This window comes from Chlamydotis macqueenii, chromosome 17 (assembly GCF_036417535.1).
Source record: "Chlamydotis macqueenii isolate bChlMac1 chromosome 17, bChlMac1.mat, whole genome shotgun sequence".
Lineage (NCBI taxonomy): Eukaryota > Metazoa > Chordata > Aves > Otidiformes > Otididae > Chlamydotis > Chlamydotis macqueenii.
In genome coordinates, this window is record NC_141572.1 from 6,759,351 (window position 1) to 6,786,840 (window position 27,490).

At 47.0% G+C, this 27,490-nt stretch overlaps 1 protein-coding gene across 5 annotated transcripts in view; it reads left to right on the plus strand.

Moving 5' to 3' along the window:
- Positions 1-332: 332 nt before the first annotated feature.
- ULK1 (unc-51 like autophagy activating kinase 1) overlaps positions 333-27,490 on the plus strand; it is an 80,595-nt gene continuing 53,437 nt past the window's right edge. For 4 of the 5 annotated variants that reach the window (XM_086761137.1, XM_086761141.1, XM_086761140.1 and 1 more), the window contains exons 1-8: positions 333-739; positions 920-1,081; positions 1,898-1,990; positions 2,079-2,120; positions 16,778-16,810; positions 17,659-17,695; positions 24,514-24,687; positions 26,423-26,496. In XM_086761137.1, coding sequence (XP_086617263.1) covers positions 686-739; positions 920-1,081; positions 1,898-1,990; positions 2,079-2,120; positions 16,778-16,810; positions 17,659-17,695; positions 24,514-24,687; positions 26,423-26,496 — 669 coding nt within the window. In that variant the 5' untranslated portion in view covers positions 333-685. The remainder of the gene's footprint in view (positions 740-919; positions 1,082-1,897; positions 1,991-2,078; positions 2,121-16,777; positions 16,811-17,658; positions 17,696-24,513; positions 24,688-26,422; positions 26,497-27,490) is intronic. The other variant, XM_086761139.1, reaches the window with a different exon arrangement.

Below are 27,490 nucleotides of genomic sequence, written 5' to 3' on the forward strand. Positions count from 1 at the left end.
CGGCGTTGCAGGTGGCGAGACCGGGTCTTGCCTGGGCCCTGTCATGGCTCCTGTGGTGAATTTTCTAAAATTCACCCGAACGGACCCATTTATTCAGCTGTTGGAAACGTTTCTCAAAGGCGAGAGGGTTGGCAGGAGCCCTTCCGTTGCCGCGGAGGGACACGAGGGGCCGCGCCACCCCGCTGACTCAGGGCCGGCGGCGGGCGGCGCCTTTAAACGTGTCGGGCTCGGCCCCTCCGCCTCAGGTGGCCGCCGCCGCGCCTGCCTCCCCCGCCGCCGCGCACCGCGCCTGCGCCGCCGGGCCGGCCGCTTCCCAGTGCTCCGCGCCGCGCTCCGCAGAGCTTTGTCTAGGCCCGACCGGCCGGCGAGACCGGGGCGGGCGGAGAGACCCTCGGCGTAACCCCGGCCCCGCTGCGTACAAACAGTCGGGGGGCGCGGGCGGCACTTAAGGTGGACTCGCGCTTAAGGTGGACCGACTCCCACAAGGCGGACCGGGTGTTTAAGGTGGATCTCGCTTAAGGTGGACTCTCCTGGGCGAAGCCGCGCCTGCCAGGCGGGGAGGGCCGGGGCTTGGCATGGGGAGCCCCGCCTGAAGCGGACGCCGGAGGAGCCGCGCCGGTCTGTCCTGAGAAGGAGATGGGGAAGGCCCGCTGCTGAGGAGCCAGCTTCTCCCCGGCTTCTAACAATGACCAGCGCCCGGCCGCTCTGCGGGAAGAGGCGGCCCAGGGACGAGGGCGAGGTGGGGGAGAGGAGCCCGGCGCGGGGAGGTGGGGGGGGGGGGGGACACGGGACGGCAGGAGGGAGGCTCCCCCCGCCCGCGGGTCTCTGGCTGCTCGGCGAGGAGGAGTTGGGGCGGGGGAGGGGTGGCAGGGGGCGACCCGTTGTGTTTGGGTTGGGAGAGGTTTAATTTTCTTTGAAGGGAGCTCCGTCCTCAGCGCCATCCTCCTGCTCGTCCCTTGGCAGCTGTGAAGCCTCCCCCCGGCGCAGCGCCATGGAGACGGTGGGAAAGTTTGAGTTCAGCAGGAAGGACCTGATCGGGCACGGAGCCTTCGCCGTCGTCTTCAAAGGCAGGCACAAAGAGGTGAACGGTCTCTTCTTTATTTTTTTCCTATCTTTTTTTTTTTTTCTTTATTTATTGATCTGGACCGGTTTGGAACGGTCGCCCCGTCCCTGCTGGGCTGCGGCGGCTATTCTTAGCCTGGGCATCAGCTCCGGGCAGCTCTGGTGATAGCAGACGTTATTTATTATTATCGATTATTGTTATCCTGGAGTTTTTCTGGGAGGCAGGCGTGCGACCCAGCAGCAGCCGGGCAGGTGGCTTCACCTTGGGGCTGGAGGCCGGCAGCCGGCTGCGGAGGTGTCGCAGAGATGTCCTGCTCCCCGAAACTGGCCCTTACCTTGAAACCAAGCAAACAGAAAATCCCCCCGCACCGCCTATAAAGTGTGTACAGGGCTCTTGCTTTGGGGTTTTGGGGTTTTTTGTGTCTGTGAAGTTTTGTTCTTCGCATAATTTTTCCAGGAGGAGGGGAGATCTCTCACTGGTGAATAAAAGGAAACCAATCCAGCAGTGGATTTTCCATCATTAAGGCTTGAGATAAGCCATGGCTCCCACAGTGCGTTTATTTCTAGTGATTAAATAAGAGGATAATCATCGTATAAAGTCATAACAAAAACCCAAACCTTGGGCTTTTCTCCTTGGGCTGACAGGCATAATTCGGGAAAGGGCAAGTCTGAACAAGCGAGGGATAGGCACCGGGGTACAAAGTGAGAGGCCTTTACCGCTGCTGCAAGACACTTCTTTCAGTAGTATTTGTAAGCTGTTAAGAGGCAGCTTATCCTAATGTAAATTAATGGTGAAATTTACATGTATTATTGAATTACATATGCACTCTTTCAGAAGCCTGAGCTGGAAGTAGCTGTGAAATGCATTAACAAGAAAAACCTTGCAAAATCTCAGACTCTGCTGGGCAAGGAAATAAAAATACTTAAGGTAAAAGTAGACTGACTTGTTTTCTTCAGTCTTTGTTCTGTATGTCCTTTGTTGCTCCTTGCTGATGTCTTTGTTTTACTTTTTCTAGGAACTGAAACATGAAAACATCGTTGCCTTGTATGACTTCCAGGTAAATACATTCAATTGTGGCAAAGCATTCTGGATTTGGGAGAGGCTGAATGGAGTTTGTGGAATTTCAGTTTTTAACAGATGTTTGTAATCGAAGATGTGTATTCTTGGGGGTGCGGGTGAAAGTCTTCTGATAAGTTAGGGAAAGATAAACACTGCTGAGCAGATGAGGTATTAATTGTTGTTTGGGCCACAGAACTCTTACGCAGTTGGGAGTTGAGGGGGGAGCTCCTGCTCCCAGGATGTTAGGCAGTGTGTGGTAAATATGTCTGTGTTGAAAGCTGTTAAGTTCTCAGAAATATTAGAAATAAAATTACAGTAGTTATTCTTGGCATGCCTACCTTTTATTTTCTTTCTCTGGTCTGGATATACTCCCTAAGAAAATGTATTTTCCCTGAGCAGTGTAAAAAATAGTGCGAGCGTGACTTGGTAGCATATGATTGTCTTCAGTTCCAGAGGATTTTAATTTGCATTTTTCTGTTGTCCTTGTGGCAATCACTAAGTGTTAAAAATTGCAGCAGATACTTTTAGATTACTGTGGTTTCCTGCAGTTGCTTTTTCCTTCAAAGTCAGCTCTGAAGATCTAATCTACGGGGCTAAAACTGATCTGGTCTGCAACCCAAGTTATCCAATTCCTTCCCTCCCCACCCCCTTGAATTTTTAGTTAAAAAATCCATCTGGCTCACGGGGCAAGCTTTCTCTGACATTGCTTTTTTAAAAAAAAAACCAAAGCGCTGCAGGATCTAAAACCCTAAAGTGGAACCCTTCCGCTGCTGGATGGAGGGGCTGGCGTGCGGTGCCTGGGGACGGCCCGCGGTGGCTGCGTGACCGGCGGCCCCGGGGCCGCTTATCTGGAGCCGCCCGCCGTGCCGCCCCCCCCCCGCCCCGTATCACGCGTCCCGCAGGCCGCCGTGTTTGTTGACATTCCTCCTTCTCCCGTGGATTGGCTGCGTGGGCAGCGCGTCACGCCGCACCCGCGTCCCAGCCTGTTTGCGGTGGCTGCTGGGTGCTGTAGTCTCCCTGTGTCACCCACCGCGTCCCCCCCCTCTCTGCTGGGGCAGGGGCTTGGAAGGCGCTCCAGTGGTTGGCGTTGATTTTGGCGAGAAGGGGGAGGTGGGAGATTTGAGGCCGCTCTGGGTGGGAGGCAAGGCTGCCAGAACGGGATTGCTTCTTGGAAATGTCCTTTGGGTACGAGGCCGGCTGTGCCTTGCTCCTGGTCCACCCTTCTGAGCTGGTCTTGCCGAGCAGTGACCGCCTTTGGCCCCGTACGCGCTGCGGGGTAGCTCAGCTGGGGAAGCTTCCTCTGGGCACAGGCTGCTTGGGCGTCAGGTTTGGTGTGTTTTCCTTCTCCTCTGTACCATCGAAGTTTACTTAATAACTTCTCAGTCGAGAGTGTGAGTGACTGCTCCTGCTCTTCCTCTATAGTTTGGATCTGTATGAAGCGTTGCACTGCTGATTTGCTTACTGCAGGTCTTTCAAAACCTTTGTTCATTCGCCCTGTTTCAAATATCTGCCTGGTAGGAAGCAGCTGAAAGACATTTCCTGAAAAAGGAGTGATTTTTATCACTGTTACAACTGCAGCAATGCATTTTTCTCTTTCTTACGTGATGGCGAATGAGCTTTAGTTAAATTCTGTGTACAGCAGTGGAGCCTGGTGAGATGTTCACAAGAAGCTGTGTAAGATACCAGAAAAACGGGAACTTGAGAATACCTGGGCATGCCTTGAGCCCAGGACCCTATGTTTCGCTACCAGCTTTGTCAAACTCCTCCTATGGCCTGGGTAATTTGATTTCCTGGACAAGAGGAGATGATGTAGGTGGCACTGGATGTTACACCATGATGTGGAGTCTCCTCTGGTGTAAGGTAGATCGGTAGTGAGATGTGGTCTGGTGTGGTCCACCCACCTGGTTTGCGTGTGTAGTGGGTCTGGGTGTTTGGCCTTGCTCTGTGTCTGCTTAGGAGCTGTACGAGCGTAAATTATCTGCAGAGGTAAAAGTGCAGTTTTGTGGAAGGCTGGCTGCTGCCCAGCTTTCCTTACTTTGTGGAAAAGACTCCTTATTACTCACTTTGTTCCTCTGATACAAGATCTGTGGCTTTGTTTGTAGCTGCATATATGTTTACTCTCAAAAATGTCACAGCTGTAGTTAATTGAGCCCTTACTTTTAGTTGTTCTAGAACTGTAAGAGGCTTATTCTTGTGTTACAACATCATAGGGCAAAAAGGAAAAAAATATTTCCTTAACGCTGCCCTGTAGCTTTGCTTGTCGCTGCACTTTGTGTCTTCCCTTCCTCTGCACCTCCTGTCAACAGTGACTTTAACTTTTACTCGCCCGTTCCTTACACACAAGGAAATGGTTGCCAAAACCACAGCGGCTGTAAGCGAGTGATTACACCCAGTGGAGCTTTCGTTTGTGTTTTCCTGGCTAAAAGCTAGTGCTAACCAGGCCTCGTACAAATCAAGATTTTTGATGTAATGCCAGGTTTGCCCCAGACACTTGCAGGGCTGATATTTAATACTGGCAGCAGCTCTCACCCTGACACACTTTATCCTTCAAATCCAGGAAAACTGCTGTGTTCTTTCTCGTTTCATAGATCTTTGTGGTATTGGTTCATAAATAATGACAAAATAAGAAACTTCCTAGGCATAAATGATACTGGTGAATGTTTAATGCGTTAAAGTGCAGTGACTGGACTTTTATAGATCTCCTCACTGGAGTCCTAAGAGCAGCAGCATTATGTGAGTATGGCTCACAAAATGAAATATGCATATTCCCATTATTATGTGCTCATGTATTAATGAGTGGTGCTGTGAATAGTCTAGGAGGCTGATGCGAGAACCCCTGCTCAAAAAGAGGATAAATCATACTGTATTGCGTTTCTAAAAGTATCGTCCATTTCGTGTCTGTCTGGAGTTGTGGTGCAAGCCTTTCCTAGGCACAGGAGATGTTTGGCATCAAGCAAAAGCTGTATTCCACCGTATGTGGAGTGCATTCGCTGCTACTGAGCAATCTCTGACTCCTCAGCTGGCTTGCAGAGGTGCTGGAGTTGGTTCTCCAGACTGCAGCAGATGAGGAGAGTACAGCAGTCTAGAGGGACATCTAGATACCAGAAGTCTCTTTACTCTGTTTGAAGACAACTAAATGAGCTCTTGTTCCTTAAGGTGGAAATTAGTGACAACAAGGATACAAACGATGGTTTCTGTCAGATGGGGACTTGGTCTGGAAATAAGGTTTCTTGGAGAAGAGGTTTCCAAAACTCTGAGGAAAACCTGGATTCCTCACGCATGTTGACACTGAAAGCTTAGCAGCATGTGGTCTGGTGTATGGGGCTTGCTTTGGTTTCTTCTGTAACTCAGGATGCTGAATCTGAGCCTGTGGTCAGAGGCCACTTGATTACCTAAGAGGTGCGATGGTAGGAAGGTGACTCTTGAACTTGTCAGATCCTGGGAGCACTGTGTGCTAGGCAGCACTCGTAAGGAGTAGGTTCTCACCTGTAGCTAAGGTCTTTGGGGCAATGGGAGGTCCTGGGTGTGCTTTTCTTCCCGGTTGGGGGAAGGTTTGTTGAATACATGTCAGCTGAAGATCTTGGATGTGACTGTGTTGGTGCTAGGGCAGAAAATTTGCTGTTCCTGGACAGAAAGCATGCTTTGGATATTAGAAAGCATTTTCCTACATTAAACAGGAAGAAGGATTATTTTACTAGCACGTTTTCCCTGGTTGTATGCTGTGATCTGAGCTTGCTCTTTAAAGCAGCCTAGCTATGACTGTGCTTGTGGGGTGGGCTGGCTTTTTTTCCTAATGTTTGCACAAGTAGATGGAACTGGTTGTAAAAACACAGGGGCAGATCAGCCAGGGCACTGCACTGCTGAGTTTCTGGTTCAGCCTATGTTACCTGAGGGTCTGCTTTCCATAATTTTGTGTCAGGTTGGCTTATTGTACTCACCAGCTCCGGGTGAGCTCAGCGTAATGCTTAACTCACTCGTGCAGCACAGACTCACCAAAAATATTTCTGCTGGGGTGACTGTATCACCTGGAGCTCCAGGAGACAAAGAACACTGAGTCCTTGCAGGGCAGTTTTTCTCATGCACATGGATTAAGGCACGGGTGGCAGAACAAACACTTCTCAGCTTAATGATCAGTCACCCTGGGCTGGTCTTGAGAGCTGGGTAATAGCAGGCTTGCTCTGTTGCTGCTGTATAGAAAGTCCTTGTGATCAATAGCAGCGTGGCTGTGGGGCTGTGACGTTCTGGTGTGCTGTCTGCACCATCACCCTTTTCCGACACGGAGCCTTAAGGTGCTACTCCATGTCTTGCGTGTGTGTCTCCTGCTGTGCCCCAGGACATCTGGAGCTCCGTGTACAGCAGTGTCCTGTGGTGTGCCCACCAGCACCGCTCGCTTCTGCTGCAGTGCTTCGCAGACGAGCATGATGTCGGATGAATCAGTGCTGATGCAGCGTCACCTCCTCGTCTCGCCACCTCTTGTGCCACCTAATGCAGGATCTCCTGTTCCTCAGGCACTGCTGTTGGAGTGCCCCGGCTTGGGAGACAGGGCTCCGCTGTGACACTTGGGATGACTAAGGAGGCACTGTGTGTCTGGGAGATCACGCTCCTGAGGTCAGGCTGCCTGCCTGGTTATATTCTGTTTTAATTCCATCCCCGAGCGAGGCTGGCAAGCTGCCTGGTGAGTGGGTGTAAAGCGCAGGCTTCTCTGAGCTGCCAAGCAATCCTTTTTCTGTGCGCGCTGCGGACAAGAGCGGGGTGTCTGCTGTCCTGCTCTGTCAGCATCCTCGCATCTGTTGAAGGGAATCACTCTGGTACTGAGGACTGGTTGTGGCTTAACTTAGAGCTAGAAGGGGAAAAGGATGAAAACCTAAGCACCCTCTGCCAGTAGTTTTGTAGCTTGAGGCTTGAGAGTTTTTAGTGGACCAAAATGGCTGTTTATGGAGAGTAGAGAATTTTATAGTCTTGAACATCTATTTAATGTTGGCTTCACTAGCCGAGTACCCCACCGTGCAGGTCACAGAAACATCCAGCAAATGCTGACCACTAAGTAGAGACCTCCGAGGAGTCATGGGCTTTTTTTAGAGGGAGTGGTCTTGTTGCATTTCTGAAGTTATGATCACAGTTTTACTCATCGCGTGTGTAAAGCACATACCTGTGTTCCTCTCACATGATGAAGATGTCACGGAAGAACCGGCGAGGTGGAAGTTAATAGCCTCTAAAGCTCCTGTGGAAGGTAGCATTACTCAGACTATAATGACAGATTAAGGAATGTTTCCCAGGAGTAATCGGAAACTGGTAGGCTGTTGTGCTCGGGCTTTGACAGCAGAGCTCTTGTAACGGCTGAGGTGCTATTCGTGCTGCTCTTCTTGAAGCTCCATTAGTGTTTCCATTATGAAAAATTCCACTGTTCAAATCCTTGTGATGATTGGATGCATTTGGATATAGTGAGCAAAGCAGGGAGGTGGAGATTTGGAAGATGGATGGGAAGAGATGCCTCCTAATCAGTGCCTGGGTGGGACTGAATTCAGATGGATAACCGCTGTTGGAATTTCTTTCAGATATTTATATGTCCAAATCAAAGCCTGACTAAAAGATCTAATTTTGTGGCTGGACTAGACTTGACCCTAAGCTGTGAAACTGCAATAAAACTGTGTGTTTCAAAAGCTCAGCTTAATGCTCAAGCACGTTTAGAGAGTTAGATAACAGATTAGATAGAGAATAGATACAGTTCACTTTCACATGTCTTCCTTTTTCCTCTCCATTTTCTGCACCCTGTGCCCTTCCGCCTGCTGATACCAGGCTTTTGCACAGCAGGCAGGCTAGCAAACACAGGGTTGTTGGTGGTGGTAAGAATCTGAGCTGGGTGGCTCTGGTTTGCTTTGGGGGAACTCCTAGAGAAGCTCTGGCCCTCTGAAGCGGACGTGTCTCTTCCACGAGGCAGACCGCTTTCATCAACGGCACGCGGGGCGATGCAGTGGGAGATGAGAAGCTGAGCTGCAGGGGTGGTTGGCAGAGGTGGTGGTCTTTGATCTGCAAAGCCAGGGAGGGCTTTTTTGTTTATGTACTTCTTTGCTTGTGTTCTTGTTGGTTGGGTGGGGTTTTGGGTTGTGTTGGTTGTAGTGTTTTGGTGGGTTTTTTTCCCTATTCCTCATGTTCATGTAGCAATAGTAAAGGGCAAACTTGCTGAAAAGTGAGTATCAGCGATGTGGTCTTCCAAGGCAATGTTTCTCAGGTACAGCCTTAAACATCCATTGCTTAGGAGAAGCCACCTTAATTGTCTTCAGATGTTAATAATAATTAATAATAAATGTCCCCAGAAGAATCCCGGGAACAGCCCTGCCAACAGATGGCTTTAGAACCTCACTTGTACTTGTTGCGTAGCAAAGAGGTGCTTTAATAGTGTGATGTCTCCTGCTGTATGATGTGCAGGCCTTCAGTACCACCATGAACATAGAAACACGCTCTCAAAACGCAAAGGGAGGATCTCAGAGCTGCGTTTGTTCATGGAGCAGGGTTGTTTCAAGGGGAGCTCATAGCAATGAATCAAATTCTGCATCACTGGTTGCTTAGGGCAATAGCGTTCTGTCTGGCTGCGGGAGCACCTGGCTTGTCTCCGAGCATCAGAATAACGGGAGGAATTAGGTCAGCTGAGCTGGCATGCTAGAGATCAGCCAGATAGCGCGGTTCCGGTGGGGGAATGAGTGATACAGGATTTTAAGTCGTTAGAGATCCTATTTAGCAAAGCATCTTACATCTCCAGGAAGGGAAGGCCTCCCAGCCGGCTCGGTACGCGCTGGTGGCCCAGAGCGAGAGCGCCGCTGGCGCGATGGGAAACGCTGCAGACTGTGGTGGGGCGAGGTGGTGTCAGGCAGGGCTGAGCCGCAGCCCCGCTGAGCTCCTGGGTGGCTTTGGGGCGCAGAGGCTGTGCGCGTCCTGTGCGTGTGTGCCGCTTGCTGTTCTATGTGCATGCAGCCGGGCCGATGGGCTGCTTTCTTATTGGAGGCTTCTTTGTTTGCGTTTCTTTTTTTTTATTATTATTATTTTCTTTTTCCTTCATGTAGTTGGCAGTTGTAACCAGCGCGTTAAATTTGTTAAAACATACTCAATTCTCTTTGATTTTCAAATACTGCAGATTCAAGCCATGTTACCCTGGCTTCCAGTAATTGGATTTTTTTTCCCTCTTGAAATAAGACCGTTTTTATTTGAAAGAAAACCTGTGCTCTTTTTATTTAAAATCCTTGTTACAACACCTTTGTGCTGTGTGTTTGTTTTCTTGAATCTGGTAAATCACGTATGAAATACATGGATATAAAAGAGAAGACTTACAAACGCCAGTCAGTCATGCAGCTGCCATAGAAAACCCCATGGAGGCTGGGTCTCTAATTTCCAGAGCTGTTTTAAAAAATAAAAATCCTGGAGGATATGAGGTTATGTTTGGGGTATACTGTTAAAAAATCAAGCCGTTACCAAAATCAAACTTCCAGGTTGTCACTTTGCTTGTATTTGCACGCATCTCAGTAGGTGAACGTCTCGGTGAGCGTGTGATTCAAACCGAAATATTCGCTCTGGTAGCCTGCCTCGTTGTCTGCCTCGACCCAGCGCTCCCCCCACGACTCCTGCTCTTTGGGCAGGCTCATAAAACGCAACTTGATGGTATGCAAGGATTTCATTCCAGTACATGTGACTGAGCTTAAGGCAATGGGGAGTTCAACCTTAAATGCTCATTTTATATGATGATTGTGATACCAAAAGGAGATGAGGATTAAATATAGCAAAGCAAACCAGATCTTCAATATTTTATCATTATTTTTAGAATTCTGAAGTTTCCTCTCTTGGTAGCGTTAACATGATGCATTGCCATTTGCAAAAAGGAGCTTGCTTTTGTTTAAACAAGCTTCTAGGTCTTATTCTGCCTGTTGGCAAAGGGGTGACTGCTGCTGTCCCCAGCAGTGGGGACACAAACGGTGGAGGTGGTGCAGCGCGACCCCCAGAAGAACACGACTGCCCTGAGAAGGGATTGCTTTTCAGTGTCCCAGCAGCACGAGTCTTCAGTTTGCTCTGATGGATGGTTTTGGTCTTGAAGCTCTGTGACTTGTGGAACCTGCCACTTTGTCTCTATGCCCTTATTATGACTTTAATGCTATATTTTGGTTTCTGTGGTTAGGCTCAGATGCAGCTCTCAGCTTTGACTTGCTGTGCTGCTCTGCAGAGGCCCAGGCTGCCTCTGAAGAAGACTCCTGTTTTCCTGTTCAAGCTCTCTGGAGGCACTGTAGCCATCAGTCGTTCATCAAATGTGTTGAATCTAAGGGCTTCGATGAAGGCCTGCAGTGAACTTGTGTGAAGCCAACAGCAGAGTGCCCGGTCCATGGGGCTTTGACAGCCACTGCTGCCTGCTGTTGCCTGGGAGGAGGAGAGAGCTGGCGCTGGTTTGAAGGAAGGTGCAGAAAGCTCATGTCCAGTGGAAGAGATGGTGAAGTTTCTTCAGGTCAGTTGAAGACTGAGCTATCTTACCAGCTGTCCTACCATTTGTCTGTGGTGGGATCAGCTGCCTGGCAAGCAGCGGCTCCACGGACGTGACACTGTCTTGTTTGTTTTATGGTGTCACACAGTCAGACTTTAGTACTGTTGCCAGGAGGATGGGAAGTACTTTCCCTCCCTTCCTGAAGCCCATGTAGAACCAGAGGATAGCTTTCCTGCTGTTTTTAATCTGCCCTGAAGTACAACCTGTCCTGAAACAACTCATCTGTTTTATAAGCAGACAATACCGTAGTGCCTGGAATAGGGTAACTGGCCCTTGGCATCATTGTTCTTCTGGTCCTACAGAAATGTACCCACTGCAAGGCTGGCCAGAAACCACTTCTGTGCCTCAGGGCCTCCCTTCTGCTTGCTCTCTGCTTCCGCTGGTACTCCCCATCCTGGAGCAAGCTGACAGGTTTGTACGAAGCAGAATGGAGTCAAGAGCCAACACAGATATCCAGCGTCTCTGGATCTTGCTTTTAATGCTTATTCCCTGGGATCTACACAAAGAAATTAGGAGCCCTCATTCTTTTGGGAAGTCAAAGATCTACTGACTGTGGTGATAACACTTTCCAGTCAGTTCAGTAGGTTTTATTGCTGGACCTGGATGTACCAGAACAGGTAAAGATAATTGAGTAGCCTGTTGGATGATGGTATCTATTGCTTGCATATCATCTCCTGGACCATGCCTGTGTGTGACTGCTGCTGTAGCCCGAGATCTATGGCTTGCAGTATAGCCCATAGGCAAGAGGAAAGGGGCTGCTGGTTCCTTACAACGTGCTAACTCTTTTGGTGTAGGACCTTGCTGACTGCATGACTTGAATCCCAAAAGTCTGTCCTAAAATGTGCCTTTCTCTGGCTGTGAAGCTGTGTGTGGGTTTGAGAGAAATTTTGTGGTGTTGCATGTCTGTACAGAGAGGAGATTATACTGCAATGAACAGGTACTTTCCTCTTCTTTGCTCCTTTTCTTCCTTCGTCTGAGTTAATTGTTGTTTCTTGAATGGGAAACTTGCTTAAAATGTTCCTGAGTTCCTTATTGGCAAGGTTCAGGAGTGAAGAGAGCAACCAGGGCCAGAGGACAGAGAAACACAATAGACTCCAAGATACGTTTTCCTTTCCGTGAGGGCAAAAGGCATGTGAATATCTTCTAGCTATTTGCTTTAGATCTGTTTTCCGAAGGGTGAGCGTTGGTAGCTGCTCCCACAATTCAGATTGATTTTACTATTGTCTTTCATCTTGCTTCCACTCAAATAGCTGTGTCAGGAGATAATCCTTGCGTAGCGTGATGGTTTTCCTTTCCCTTTTCAGAGGTTAGCCTGCGTGAGCCAAGCTGTGAGCCAGAGCGAAATCATATAAAGAGATGTTACTGTTCGGAAAGCTTCTTCCCTCTCTTGAGAAGGGTTGGTTCTGTTTCCTGAGCCCCTGCCCTAGCTAGAGGCTTTCCGGATGGTGTTGGACTAGGAGTTGGTTTCTGTAAAGCAGAGATGTGTTCCTTGCAGCCCATGTTCATGACTCCAGTGCCACTGTTGGAAGAGCGATGAGTAGAGACCATAGGCCAGAAGGGCACTGGCTCCATGAGGTCCCGCTGGCAAAACGGGAGGATGCGGTGTGCTGTAGTTCTGCTACGGCGAGTGGGAGAGGTAGCATTTAAAATAAAAAAAAAAGGGGAAAAGCTTAATTTCAGTTGGTGTTGAGTTTATCTTCCACTGTCAGACCCTCAGTTCTGTTTTGTGCTTCTGTTGCGTTGGGACATTCGATGCGTCCTAGCCCCGTTTAGAGATCTGTGTTTGGCAAGTATCTTTGCCTTGCAGCTGCTCTGGGCGCTGTTTGAGAGGCAGCGTTGAGCTGCCTTGTACCTTCAGAGAGGTACAAACCAGGAACCTTTGCCATCAGAGGGAGGCCAACAAGCAGGCAGTGGTGCACCGTTCCTCAGGAGAGTAACAAGTTTTGGGGGCTTGAGTCCATACGGCTCTTCTCCTGTAGGCAGCAGAAGCCTCATCGGCTACATGGTGCTCCACCACGTGGGTGTAACAGTGGAGCTGCGTTCATCTTCAAAGTGTTCCTGCTGCATCCCCCAGTCTTCCTAGAAAAGAGGTGTGAAGTGGCAGCCATCTTTGCTGGTTTTACCCCAGTGACTATTGCAACACTGGTCCCACTCAGATTGGTGGGAACACTGCACTGCTGAGAGAGTTTTGGAATGTTCTGTAATTAAACTTCCACTTCTTTTCCTTCTTAAACGTCTTTCTAAACTTGGTGGCAGGCTAGGCGCTGGGGCAGAGCGCAGGGGAGGATTTCTCTAAGGAAGTTTCCTCTTGTAGACGTTTTAAGCTGTGGTAGGAGGATGACTAACTGTGGTACACCCAGACATTTCCCTTTGGACACACCTAAACGCACACTTTCCAAGAAGAGGATCATGCCACCTTCCACTATGGGTGGAGAGAAAATTTAAAGGGAGACGGGACTGCTGGGTCTTGATGTCCCCAACACCATCCGTCCCAGCGAGGAATTTGAACCCAGCACTGTCCTGGGGTGACTTATGCTGTACTGCTAAACAAAGTGTCTTCATTTCCTTGTCCTCCATCAGCAGATGTATATTATTTGTAGACAGTAGAGGCTGTTGCCTATTTTTACACTCAGTTAAATTTTAACTTCATTGGTGGGGCCTCTGCTGCGAGAGCTACGAGTTAGGCAGCGATCCAGACTGATTAATTATCAGCTTAGTGTCTCTGGCAGAGGCCTCTTGGCGCTGTTGTGGAGCGTGGTCAGGGTACGGCTGTACTTTGTGATGAGAGGAAAAATTTGGGGGGTTGCTTCTACACTGTTTCCTTTGTCAAGCTTGTTTAGTGGCAGGATTATCTTTGGCTGCACGGACTGGCACATGAGTGAGCGGTCCAGAGTAAATTATCTGTAGCTGCTCTTGGGCACAAGCCTCTGCAGAAATACAGCAAACTGTAATAATATTGTTATTACTGATGTGGAAATGAGTGAGTTGGGTGTCTTGTTTCTTTTCAGAGAGACTGGTAGCCTGCAAAATTTGGCTTGTAGTATCTTTTCCTTGTTTTGTTAATGAACAAATTGTAAATACTGTGGAAACAAAAATGGAAAAGAAATGGTTTCTGCTGCTGGATCAGCTTGAGAGAAGTCCATCAGCACGTCTGAGAAACCAGAAATCTCTTCAGACAGTTCTATCCATTGTAACCACAGTAGGCTACTGGCTGAAGGCTTTTTCCTAACGAGCTTGTTTCCAGGGCCCTTCCTAAAGTAAATGCTTTGTTTTGTTGGCAAAATTCCTACAAATCTCTTTCTGGTAAATGGGTCTTGAAATGGTGAAGTTACAAATGTGGAAGTTATGTCAACCCCGCTACAGGCGTCTGCGATCTGGAAATACGCTTGCTACATGTTCCTCTGCTGCGGTGGGTGTGCGTGCAGCAGGGTGAGGGTGCTTCCCCGTAAGGCTTCAACATTCGGAGTGTATTGGTGCCAGTGACTGGTTGGGGTGGCCACCTACTTCTGTCCTAGAAGTCTTTTCAGACATTGCCCTCTTATCTCTTCACCCTGTGTTGGAGGGATAAAACCGCCAACCGCCAAGGTCGCTTTGCTGGGGAGGTCGAGCAGAGCATCTCCCTTGCCTGCGTAGGTCCTTATTTAACCCTCGTCACTGTACACAAAGCCAAAAAATCAATTACTTGCTTGATGTTGTTTGTTTGCAGAGTCTTTAAATAATGTACAGTGGAAAACCAAACAAACAGTACACTGTACATTAGCTATTGGCTGATAATGTCCTACAAATATCTTTTGGACTTAGTTTGTGTAAGCTGAACTTCCTCCTCATTTTTTGTGTATGTAATAACGTATTAAGATTCCCCAAATCCTGGTGGCACTACACATAGGAACGCGTATAGGTACTGAGCTGCAGTGATCACAGCACGTTCAGACAAGAGGTGTCTATTAAAGAGGTTGCTGTGGCAGTGATGAACTCGGTGCGGGCTGCAAAAACCACTTGAGATGCTTCCCCTGTGCCCAGCAGTTGCCCTGTGGTGAGCTCTGTGGCCTGCAGCCCCGCTGTCACTTCCTGAACGGCTGGTGTGTCCTCGCATCTGCTGGTACGTCTGTGGCTGGAGCTCCTGGAGAAGCGAGGGGCCTGGGTGTCTCTCGTAAACCTTGACCTTCCACTGTCCCTGCTAGGGACAGCAGGAGCTGGTGGGCTTTGAATGCTTCTGAAAATTATCCCCCAGCACTGTCATGTGCAAAATTTGTGGTGATGCCTGAGTTCTTCTTCTCGTGCTGCTTCCCTGGGCTGGTGCTTCTAACAACAGTCTGGTTTCCCCCTTCATCTGAAGCGTGTGTGAAAGTGGATCAGTTAACGTGTGCTGCTTTTAAAAGCAGGGGTTGGAAAACAAGGCCTCTGTAAAGCAGTACTCGCAGCAAAAACGTTCTTGAAGTATTGCAGAAAATTACTTTTTGGACAAACAAGGACACCTTCAAAAAGCTCAGCTGGGCTCACAGTGAGAAGAGCTGTAAGAGCTGGGGGTGGCCAGCCCTGGGATGTGGTGAATGCTCGAACCTGGGAGCCATGCGAGCCGAGACTGCTGCACTGCCCGGTGCCTTGAGCCGGTCCGGGGGCTGGTGGCCCGTGCTGCGCGCAGCTGTAGCTTGAGCCTCTCAAATGCCAGGTAGTTCAGCTTCCTCCCTTCTCCCCACGCTGTCTTCCAGCAAGCGTCTGGGAACTCGGATTTGGTGTTGTGAGGTTAAAAGAGGAGTGCAAGAGAAAGGATGGGAGGTGCTGAGGACTGGAGGTGTGGACAAAGGCGGTCAGTTGGTACAGGCTTGGCGGGAGGTAGAGTCCTGTGGGCAGGCCAAGATGAAAGGGGCTGAGCGGAGGCTGCTTGGAAGCTGAAAGGTTGATAAGCTGGGTGCTGGGGCTTTTTGAGATTGTGGTCAGGCTGGGAAGAGGAATCGGGCAGGCAGGTGTGTAAACAGCTGTAAGTAAAGGCATGCTGCCCTGGAGCTATGGAAGTGAAGTCTCTTGCTCTGCCGCTGCTCTCAGAGCTTCTCCACTCCCCTGAGTAACTGCTGCCTGCACTTGTCCAGGACTGGGCCTTGCGTTCAGGAGTGACTTCCAGCATACCGGCCTTTGTGTAGTAGATCTGCATCTGTCTGTTTCAACAAGAGGATTTAGAGTCATTCAGCCTTCTGGGTCTACCCAGGGCTGAAACATCTGGCTGTTTCCACGTTTGTTCTCTGCCAGTCGTTTGGCAGCTCCGCTAAACAAGCGCAGGCTGGTGTTGGTGTAGGTTACACAGCCACCGAAGCTCCAGGTGTGGCTCTGTGGGGCTGTGTGTTTGCGGGGCACTTCTCTGCAGTATCCTGTTCCTGTGCTGTAGATATACTGCCATGTATGTGCTTCCTAAGGCCAGGGAGTCAGTGGAGAAGATCGGCTAAGGCTGGAGGTAAACCCCCAAGATTGTAAGGAGCATCACAGTGCAGCACCTGTAGCAAACTTAGGAAGATGAGCGTTTGGCCTGGATGTTGCTGATGTTGACCTCCATGATAACCCAGAAAGCTTTAGCCACCTGATAATAGCACTCTGTTAATGCATTTGTGGAAATTGCTTGGCTGGTGTTGCGGTTTTGATCTGAGAATCTTTCCTTGTTGCCCTCAAATCAAATGTGAATCTCTTGGGCACTTTTAGCCACGGGGTTAGATTGCAGGTCCCAAAGTCAGGTTGCTCTTATCTCTGTTGGGACTAGCACTGCACGTGTGGGCAGAGCAGCTAAAAAGGGCCAAGTTAAATGTGGAAATGATTAAGGCTCTAAGATAGTAGTGTGCCAGCGTCTGCGTTGCGTGCTGCTGTTAATCCTAAAAGCCAGAAAGGAACATGAAGACACCAGCCACAATACAAGGCATGATTGGTTAAATAGGTGCATGCATAGAAAGGAATAAAATGCTTAAATACTGGGCACTTTCAAAGTAAGCAGTCCTTCAGGAATTAATGTACAATGAAGTTTTTCCCGCTCTCTTCAGTCTGGATCATATAGAGCACAGTTTACCTGTTTGAAAAGAAATGCAGCAGCAGCTGTAATGCATGTGAAATATTTCGGTGCATAAATGTTTTATTTTTCCATTTTCTCTTTCCCCTAGGAACTGGCAAACTCTGTCTACTTGGTTATGGAGGTGAGTTTGTGTGTGTCTCTTTTTTTTTTTTTTTTTTTTTAATTTAAACCTGGTTTAAACAGACCGGCTTGTTACACAAGTAGTGCTCTCTGCTTACTCTCTTACCTGCGATGTTTGCAAATCCAATCTGTAGCTGCATGCCTTTGAGAACTGGAGCAGTGTGGGTGAAGGTAGCAGGCAGGGGGATTTTTCATGCCGCTGCTGTCAGAAGGTCATGCTGGCACAGGTTTAATCAGTCAGATGCCTTTCCTCAAGGGTCAAATGGATGTTACTGGGTAATATCTGCTTCAAAGATACATGGAAAGTAAATTGTCTCCACACTGCTTAGCTGCAAAGCTTTTGAACGTTTTCTTTGCTCTGCAGTCTTCAAGGTCTGCAGTCTGAGGTCTTATTGACTTCCCTGGATTAATATGGGATGTGATGTGGGGAATTTAAGTTTTCAGCTGTGGCTTCTCCTAGGCTTTCCCCAACCAGCTTTCTGGTGGTCTCGCCAGTGCTGAACTTTGTTCTATCTTTAGTTTATCTTTATTTTTAGAAAGTTTTATCTTTCTCTTTGAAGTACATGCACAGGGATGTGAACATGCACAAAAGCTGATTAATGCTGGTGTATCATAATGCAATATAACGTGTGGGAGAAATAGGACATAAAGGGAACTTACTGGAATGTTGTTGTTTTGGTTTTTTTGTTTTGTTTTTTTTTCCTGCCACCTTTTGAATACATATTTTGACATATGTGTGATTATTTATGTTTAAATACCATGATAAGCCTGCCAGTATAGTGAAGTTTACTATTTCTTTTTAGTCTTTGCTTTGCCTTGCATTAACTGAGTTTTCTCTTCTGTTTGCAGTACTGTAATGGTGGTGACCTGGCAGACTATCTCCACAGTAAGTAGAACAATATGGAGAATATCCTCTGTATTCAGAAGAAAAGACTGACTATTTTAGCTTATTAAAGTTGCTAGGGTTTATGGAAGATCTAAGCAAGCAGATTGTGGGTTTTTTTTTTTTCTTAAATTCCTGCAAAATAAACAGAGTATCACTGCTCCTCTTCTAAGAGCTTCACCCTTGATAATAATTTGAAAACTGACAACTTGTGTCCATAAAAGCTAATCTGGTAGTCTTTCCTATGTAGGTCAGTGGTGAGTGTTGTCAGTAGTTACATATTTTGGTTAAATGGCCTTATCGGTTAAACATATCTTAGCACTGCTAGGGACATGGTTAGCTTTTTTCCAGTGACCAAGAAAAAGACAATCTATATTGAAGCCTTGCAGCTCTGTAGGGTTGGATTAAAATAAGATCCCAAGAGTATATTTCGCTTTCTTTAAGTTTACCCCTACGGGTGTCCCCACATCTAGGACAGAACACGTTTCTTACTTCATTGTATTGAGGGTGACTGTTTTGTAGCCAGCAGTGTTGTGAGGGTGACAGAAACCACTAACTTCAGGGTCTTTTGGAGAACATAGCACAGGTATCTATGACTGTCATGCCTTGAAGAACCTTTTGGTGAGACTGAAGTGTGTCTTTGCCATCAAATCAGATGAAACGTGCTTTGCATGTTATCCAGCTGTGTTGCTGGGACTCAGGCATCAATCTCCTGAGCTGTTTTTCAGTGCAGCCCACTGCACAGGTGCAGAGTCATGGCCTGTGTGGAAATCCCATCGCACCTGAGTACCCGAGCGGTAGGAGGATGACAAATTTAACAGGTTGCTTAGCTGCAGTCAGACACAGCCCTATTTTCCGTTGACTTGACTGTATTTTTTTTTTCTCTTGTTGTTTTGCATGTTAACTAGAAGATTGCTAAATGTGAAGAGACAACTTTAATCTCCTTTCTTGTGTGGCTCAGGGTCATGGTTAAACAAAGTTTGTTCACATTGTTCAAATTAAAAGCTAGTCAGCTGGATAATACTTCAGGCTCCTTACTTGAGTTACGTGATGCCTGGAAATGGCAAAAATTGAAGGATTAAAAGCTAAATTTACATTTACCCTACAGCTACTGTTGGTATCCCTAGAATGATTATTCGGGGCTTAATGCTAGTACGTTGCACTCTGTTCCTGCAGGCTAATGAATTACCTTTGTGGAGTTTAATTTTCAGAAAAGATTTAGTACTTGAAGGAAAATGAAGGCATATTCTGCCTTTCATGTGTTTTGTTTGTTTAAAATGGGAGTGAGATAGAAGTGACAGGCATTTGTTTTTCAAAATCCAGGTTTGGTGTGCTGTGTCTTAGATAAGTGATGGCATTTTGCACCTGTTGGGTATTGCTGTGCTTTAAAAGGAGCATTGTTGGTGGTGGTGAAATGCTGTTTTGAATACCAGGTGAAAATGGTTTTCTATTTAATAATTTCTTTTTCTCCTTGAATACAAGTGCAAATTTTAATAATGAAATGCTTTTAAAAAATAGTCAAACTTCAGTTTTTCCAATGCATGGGCTTTGAAAGCTGAAGTTTTTAGCTTTCATGCACATGAAATGAATGTTGATGTTAAAGCACTGGGCTGTGCACTCTTGTTGGCAAAGCTGCGTCTCTAAGCAAGAACACAGCTTCTGCCTGAACGATTTGTAGAAACATGGGTTTGTAGAAAACCTTCCTGTTCAAACTACTACTATGTCCATCATCATCTTCTCCCTTCCATTACCCCTCACCACCCCACCAGAAAAAAACCACAGAAGTAAACTGTGCAATTAGCTAGGCTGTTAATACAGCTTGCTTAAGTGTTTATCAAACGAGATTAGTCAGGAAAGTGGTGGCTGGTTTGAGAAAGTGGTGATGAATTGTATTTTCCAAATAAAATTTGGTTTTACCCCAGTTTGGTTTGTTTGAGTGTTGCCTGGGCTAAGGTTTGGTCCTTCTTTGCCTGGGTGAATTTGAAAAAGTTACCTTTACCTCAGTTTTTACCAGTAGAATACCTTAACAACTGGAAAGAGCAGCTGCTGTGGCTCAGAAATGGGTGCTTGCTTTTATTTTGACTCTTCACATCTGCCTGCCAGTTGTCAGTAAAGAAAACTCAGCAGGCACGGATTTCCAGAGGGGAAGGGGACTGCAGTGAGAAAGTTGAGTAGTCCCGTCACTGCAGCAGAGTTCTGGGTCTTCCAGATCCCAGAGCCTAGGTACAAGTGTCAGAAAGTTCAGATTTCTTCCAGGGTATTTCACTGGTATGCAGGAGGCTCATCTCTATTGAGCAGTTATTGTTCTGCTTCAGTTATTTTAATAATTATGTGATGGTATTTAATTGCAACATCTACTTTCCCACTGGCTCCTCAGATGTTTTTGCTGGTAGTTCCTGTAACACTTATGCAAGCTGCACATGCAAATCCCCCGTTTCTCATTGAACGAGATGCTTGTAAGCTTCCCAATCCATTCTGCCCTCTAATTACAGGCATTAGGCAATATGGTAATTCTGTGTTGAATCCCAAGGCACTCTAATTCTCCCTGTCTTCATAACTGGAAGACGTGCGTGTGTGCACGTTTCAATGCAGCATGCGTTTCGGCTGGGTACGCTGTTGGTCAGCCCCGTCTCTTTGATACAGCCCAAGGTTGTGTCAATGTATGTTGATACGTGTGTGTGTATTCTGCGGAGCGTAACTTCTGTGGTCTTCTTTAATGGTACAATATGATGTCCCTTCTGATATATCTCTGTGGATGTTGCTTTCATTTAAAGCCCCTCGTATGATAGGTTTTGAGCTGAGAGTGGCAGACTGCCGCTGTGCACGGCAGAGCTGTGGGAAGCGTTACAGAAGTGACCCTCCTCGGTACAGGAATAACTGGCATTCTGTGGCCTTGGCTACTTGGGAGGTCAGAGCAGGCTGATCTAAAATTTCCTCTTAAATTCTGTGAATTGGCATTGAGAAAGGCTGTTATGGACGGTTCATAAGTGCATATTCATGACCTTGCTTAAAACTACTTCTTGGAGAGCACATCTGTGAAGAAAACTTGCTGTCAGAGCAGGGCATTTCTTGGTTTGACAACAACAGGTGCAAGGAGCTGTGATCTTCTGGTTCATCCCAAGTGGTGCGGGGACCCTCTTGCAAAGAAGAGGTGTGAGGCACTTCTGTGTAGCTCTTTACCCTCTGCAGCGTGGTAACTAAGAATATCTGCAGTGACACTAGACCTATCTGGAATAAGTCTTCTGACTTGTACAGAAGACTTCAGAGGGGTCTCACTGGTCATGGTATGCATGAGTGGAGCTTGGGGAGTTACAAGACTGGCCCCAAATAAATCAGCTTGGTCTCTCAGACCTCAGCATGATTTGGATTGGGCCCGTGTTAGAGATACTTGTGGCACCTGTGGGTAAGAGGAGAAGCTCTTTTTCCTAAATAACTTTTCCAAAATGGTGTTGTCATGTAACATCAGCGGGTGTACTCCAACGCATCTACCTTTGGATCAGCTGACAAGGGCTGTTCGCTAGAGTTTACCTAGCGGGTTGAACATCTCACCACAGGCTGACCAGGCACTTTTTAGGTAGTTTCATCCCTTTCCTACCCCTCAAGAGCTACGAGGCATGCGAGACCTGCACTGACCTACAATAAATATTTGCTCTGATCTACTGACCTCTGTAGCCGCCGTTCCTAGGGCAGTAAGCTGAGTGCCTCGTCACTGAAGTGGAGCCCATGAAAATAAACACAGATATATTATTACTTCTCAGTAATGGCTTGTGAAACAGCGTTCTCTGCAAGAACGTGTTGCTGCAGACTTCCATAGAGATGCCCAGACTTCAGCGTGGGCTTAGTGTTTTGCAAGCAATTTTCTGGTGAAGATGAGATGTCTCCTTTTTTACAGGAACAGAAGTACAAGTTCCCTATTTGGGATGTAGCAGCAAAAGCGAGTGGTTTTGTTCTCCACTTCTTCTTGGTGGCACCTAAATTGAATGAATCTTCTGTATCTTCTCTCTCCCTCTGCCAACAGTAGCTGGTCTAGGAGATCTTTTGCAGACTAATATCCTGAAGTTGCTGAAAGTGTCGGTTGTATTTATGTCTCTGTCCTTCAGTCGGAGATTGCTACTGTCATGCAGTAGACTGATGAGCTGAGTATGAGAGAGAAGGATTTTTGTTTTTCTGTGTTACAGCCTGTTTGTTAACAGAGGGAGGTAAAGGGGTATGAACCTCGACTTCCCAAATAACCGACTCCCTTCTCTGTTACTGAGGGCAGTGTCTCCATTTCACAGTCCTACCTTGCTGCACTACCTGGGTTTGCAAGACTTAATTGTTGCCAGAGGATCTAACAAACCTCTGTTTAATTTTACTGCACTGGAACACGGTAGCTCTGCTGGGCCACAGCAGTTGTGCTGCTGGAATCCAGGGAATCTGTCTGCAGGCTCAAGACACCGGCTTAAATTCTGCGTGTGTCAGGAAAACAGCACCTTTGCGGGACTGAGAGCTTTGTACAGACTTCTGTGAAGCCAAAAAGCTTAAATTCTGCAGAAATTAGTAGCTTAGAGGCCCTGTTTTCTTTGGGTGAATGGATTTTTCTGATCTTGGTAGCAATGTTTCCAGTATAAAGAGTTAGGCCCACGTTAGGGAGGCTTAACTGGTTTGCTGAGGGATGGTGGCTAGTGCTGTGTTAGCTGTATAGCCACCAAATTATATGAAGGAGAGGGTAACGCCTTAAACATGTGGCATGGTGTCGGGACTGCAGGTCAGAACAAGGCTCCCAACACCACTGTTTCTGTGCTGGAGGCAGAGTGTGTTTAGCCAGGAGTTTGTAATTGCCTGCTGGCTTAATAACATTAAGAACTGCCGAGCTTCGAGTCTTGCTTCATGTTTGGGGGAAGGTGAGACAGCTGGTCATTTCCTGGGCCTGACCAGAATTGGGTAAAAAACTTTGGAATTCTTGCTGTTTTATTTAAATATGATGTTTTAACCATTCCGGAATGGATTTCCTTGAATAGGAATCACAGAAATACTGCAGAGACCTTTTGTTGGAGAGAAGATTGAGCACAGCTAGGACACTGGACCTCTACTAGACAGGAAATAGTACAAGACTGAGGGCACTGCTGTATTTCAGCAGGAGGTCGGGGAAAGCCTTGTTAAAGATGAGGCAGTGTTTTTCTTCAGAAGATACGAGTGGGTTTGGAAGACTTGCATCTGAGCTGCCTCTTAATATCCTTAAAATCCCTTCACAGAATCTCCCCTTCTTGCAGAGGAGTCTCTTGAATTCCAGCTGAGTGCCAGTTCATGAGCAAAAAGGCCCCGTGAGGGGGCAGAAACTCTGTATACATGTGCGCTGCTCTCACGTGTAGGAGTCCAGCACCAGCCGATAGCCGAGGTGACATTTTAGCTCTGCTTGTGCCTCCTTCTAGAACAGTGAGGTTTGGGAGTTTATTTTCTATTCTAAGTGCTGGTGAACTTATCTGTGTCCCTTGCTGTTTCCCATGCACGTATTTTAAAAGTTAGATTTTTTTTATTTTTATTTCCTGTGTTGTGTTAGAGCTGTGTGCAACCTCATCTGTGTTTTCATAAGGATTCCTCCCTTCTGGCTGATTAGGTAGGGTAGCATTTGAAGCTCCTGCCAGCTTGTTTTAATGGCTTACTAGAGAACAGCTGGAAAAACACTAATGAAGTCCCAAGTAATTTACAGGGACCTTTTACAGAAGAAATTACTTTATTTGAGTGGAACAGGGCTTGCTTTAAGCCTGACTTGTCAAGAAGGCAGGCTGGTAGCACTGTTGATCCTGGGGTTTGTTTAGCAGGCTGCTCCCAGCTTTGGCAAGAGTTTCACACATGTAGTTCTTAAAATAACAAGAGCTGATGTCGCATCGCTCTGATCAGAAGAGCCAGTTGAATATTTTTTTAATCCCTTCAATATTTATTTTCACACCACTGTTCTTGGGAAGCCCATATCTGAGGAGAGGGCAGTTCAGAGCTTCCATACTTGCAGATTTTGATTACTAATATTTAAAAAGAAAAAAATTGCTCATAAGTGTCCTGAGACGGTCTTGCTACTCTTTACTACCTATGGATGCAAGATGGAGGGTGTCAGGTGGCAGTTTGCGGGGGGCCATTTGGTAGGGCCATGGTGTTAGGTATTGGACTGTGGTTCATTTCCCACACTGGGTTTAGGATTAGGATTATGGTTTGGTCTAGTGGGTGATGGTGCACAAGGGCTAGACCTAGACTTGGACTCATACCCCAAAGTTACAGATCCCTGCTGGTCGCGTACCCTAAGTGACTCTGAATTTAACCTACTAACCCTTTCCAGGCCCAGCCCGGGCCTTAATAATTCCTGCAGATGTAAAGCCTAGTCCTTTCCTCTTAGCTGCTGGTTTAGACATAGTCTTTGTGATAAAGCTCTGAATTTATTGGCCATAGCTCAAATGTAGCATCCCTCCCACTCCTTGGGCCACAGGCCCTGCCTAATGCATGCCTAGAGCAGGCTGGCAGCACTCACTGAGGGAAGCCCTAAACCTCACCAAATCTCGGTTTTGGACCCAGTTGATTACAAAATTCAGTACCTACCACTGGCCTGAGTTCATCATGAGAGACTCAGGGCTGGAAACAGCCCTGACCACAGAATAAGCAGGGAATGCGAACACTCTTCCTTGTTGCCTGTAGGAATCATTCAGAAATACTGTGTGGAGAAAAAACACCATACATGGAAGTAAAAATGATGAATTATGGCTAATTGTTATGGAGAGTCTGCCCTCTGGGCTTTTCAGAGAACTGGCACTGTAATTTTTTCATCTGTGGTTCTTTCTTTTCCTCCTCTCTAGCTATGCGAACACTTAGCGAAGACACCATCAGGCTCTTTCTCCAGCAGATAGCAGGTGCCATGAAAATGCTGCACAGCAAAGGCATCATCCATCGCGACCTGAAACCACAGAATATCCTCCTTTCCTATGTGGGAGGCAGGAAATCAAATCCCAACAACATTCGTATAAAGATCGGTAAGACCCCCGTTGCAAATGTCGGCCTAAGCGTTCTCAGGAGAATTTGGTGACAAAAAAGCGGCAAGCCTCAGTCTGTCTTTGGGGAGCTGTCTAGGAGGAGGAAAGAATTGCTGCACTTCTTAAAATGCCCTGGTGTTTTTCATCTTCCTCGCTTAGTTCCTCTGCTAGACAACCATTAGTTGGCTCCAAGCGGTAGGAGCAAGAGCTTTCTGCTGTGCTAGAACACAGACTGACACAAAAGTTGGGCAGGCCTTGCTCCACTTCAAAGCTGAACGGTGCCTCCCTTGGCAAAAACAAATACAGCCTGCCCTAACTGGCTTGTAATATCCAGGCTTACCCAGAAATGAGCAGCCGTCGTGACTTTTGTCTTCAGTTTTTAATAGAATTGAGGTAAATGTTGGTGTCTTAAGTCCTGAAACTAGCTACTCTCCTGGCTGGCCTCAGAGAGCACAGTGGGAGTCAGGCACACCTGAAAGCAGGCATTTCCACAGTCCAAATCAGAGGCAGGCTTCTGAGTTGCATCTTGAAGAAATTAACTTTTTGCACATCAGGCAAGTGGCACAGATAGGCCAGTAGATAGGACAAATGCTCCAGTAATCCAGTTACAGAGCGCATGTATTCCCTGTGGTCCCTCAGAAATGAGTGCCGGATGATATCACCCTCAACACGTGGGCTTTTGATTATGTTACAGTTCATGAGCTGAAGCTGACATTTAGATAAAACTTTTCCTCACCTGAACCCTGTGCAGCAGAGAAGGTGTTAATGCTTTCATTCAGCTGAAAAATGAGATCCAGTGGAAAAGTTTGAAACATTGCTGCCCATTTGTCTGAAGCATTTTTTGTGAAGTGCGGAGTTTTATCCAGAAGGTGGAAGTGACTGGAACGCAGACGCAGGCAGAAGGGCTGCAGGCATGGCTGCTTTTGGGTGTGATGTACCCGTCCTGCTTCCCTGAGAAGTACATGGTCCAAGGAATGCTAGCTGTACCGATTTGTTAGTGACAGGTGACAGTGTAAACAGCTGTGTCAGTCTCCGCTTGAAATATCTAGTAACCTTGAGAGAACCTCTAAGTATCATGTGATTAGATGCTGAGTAACCTGCAGAGGTAATTCATCTTGGTATTCCTTGTCCCTGGCTTTTCTAGGCACCAGGTGAACTGTGGCTCAGCTTTCTGTCCTCGTGCTGGGGTTAGCACTGTTGAAACCCTTCTAAAGGAGCAGACCAAGGCTGTTTTCAGTAGGGCTGGTCCAGAAATGTGGGTGGTGGCGAGTAGTGGTTTCTCTTGAATGTCTTTTACATTGCAGCCTTTTCAATGAAGGGGAACTTTCAGTCCTCCAAATTAAAAGCTGCGATAGCCAGCAGTATGAACTGGCACGCTCTCACTGAAGTCGAGAGCTTTACCAGCTTCCAGCAGCTGACATTTCAGAGTGCAGGCAAAAGGATACAGGAAGAAGTGACTGTTGATCTCTGGAAAATGGATGAGAATTTGTTCTTCTGAATGCTTTTTTTTTTTTTTTTTTTTTGTGGCTTGGTCTCTCCTTTCCTTTTCTTTCTGTCTTTAGTGTGCATTAATAACTAGCACAGGGATGTTACAGCTCGAACAGATCTATCAAAGTCTTGTTAAGATGGGGCACTTCACTTGCTGTGAAGATGTAGCGGGAATCAACGGGGGAAGGTGCAGGCTCTCTAGAACTGATGTCTGATTCTGCCCTACCTCTCTTGTTTCTCTTTGTAGCTGACTTTGGGTTTGCCCGATATCTGCAGAGCAACATGATGGCAGCAACGCTGTGTGGTTCACCGATGTACATGGTAAGTGTGTTTTTGCCTACAGGTTTTTCTGTGTTCTTTTTGCTTTGCCCCCTAGAAGCAAGGCTTTGTTTTTCACTGGTCTTTCCCTCAAAGTTGAAATTATATTTACTTATTGGAATTCCAGCTATTACACAGGGAGACTTCATAAAGTTCTGGCTGCTGGTAATGTCGGGCAACTGTGTTGTCATCTAACTTTCAGATGAGCTGTTGATAAATAAAACTTAGCAAAATGGAGTATTGATAGCTGTCTGTTCCCAGAACTGCATCTTCCACAGGGGACCAGGTGTCTCCATTGAAGGCATTGGGAAATGAGATTTAGTTCCTCTGCTGTGAGCAAAGCAACAACAGAAGAGAGAGAGGGCTGGGGTGATATTTCACACATCTGGCTGTATTTGAGGTGTTGCTTCCTTGGAGAGGAACCTCAGTAAATCAGTGCTTCAGCAGGCCCTTTTGGGACAGAGTGCTTCAGCAAGCCTGCTGTCACCTCAGGCTTTGCAGTCGCTTTTGCTAACGCTGCAGCATCAGGAGCAAGGTCCCTATTTAGCAGTGTTTTGGGTTTTTTTTGTTTTTTAAATCTTCAGCTGTTTTTAGCTCTTTGGTCTTGCAAAATCCCTTCAGATCTATGAACCTGTGCAGACAGAGATTTTGCCGTTCTGCCTAACTTACTCCTAAAGATGCTTTTCTGTACAGCTCAGCAGATGCGTGTAAATGGAGTTCAACAGCTTCTGTTTGCAATTTGTGTTTTCTGCATTCCCACTCCTTAGCCCTCACTCCCACTGATTATTTCACCAAACCAGCTGCTTCCGGGATAACTTCTTAGCTTGTGAAACAGATTTGAAAAAACCAAACCAATCCCTTTCAACCTCTTTGTACTTTCCACTCTGGGACCAGGATGTGAGGTGATGTCGTTTGCGCTCGTGGCAGCGGTCAAGATCCTGGTCTTGACTGAAAAGTCAAGATCAAGTCTGAAATTAAAAATGACAAAATCAGGCCA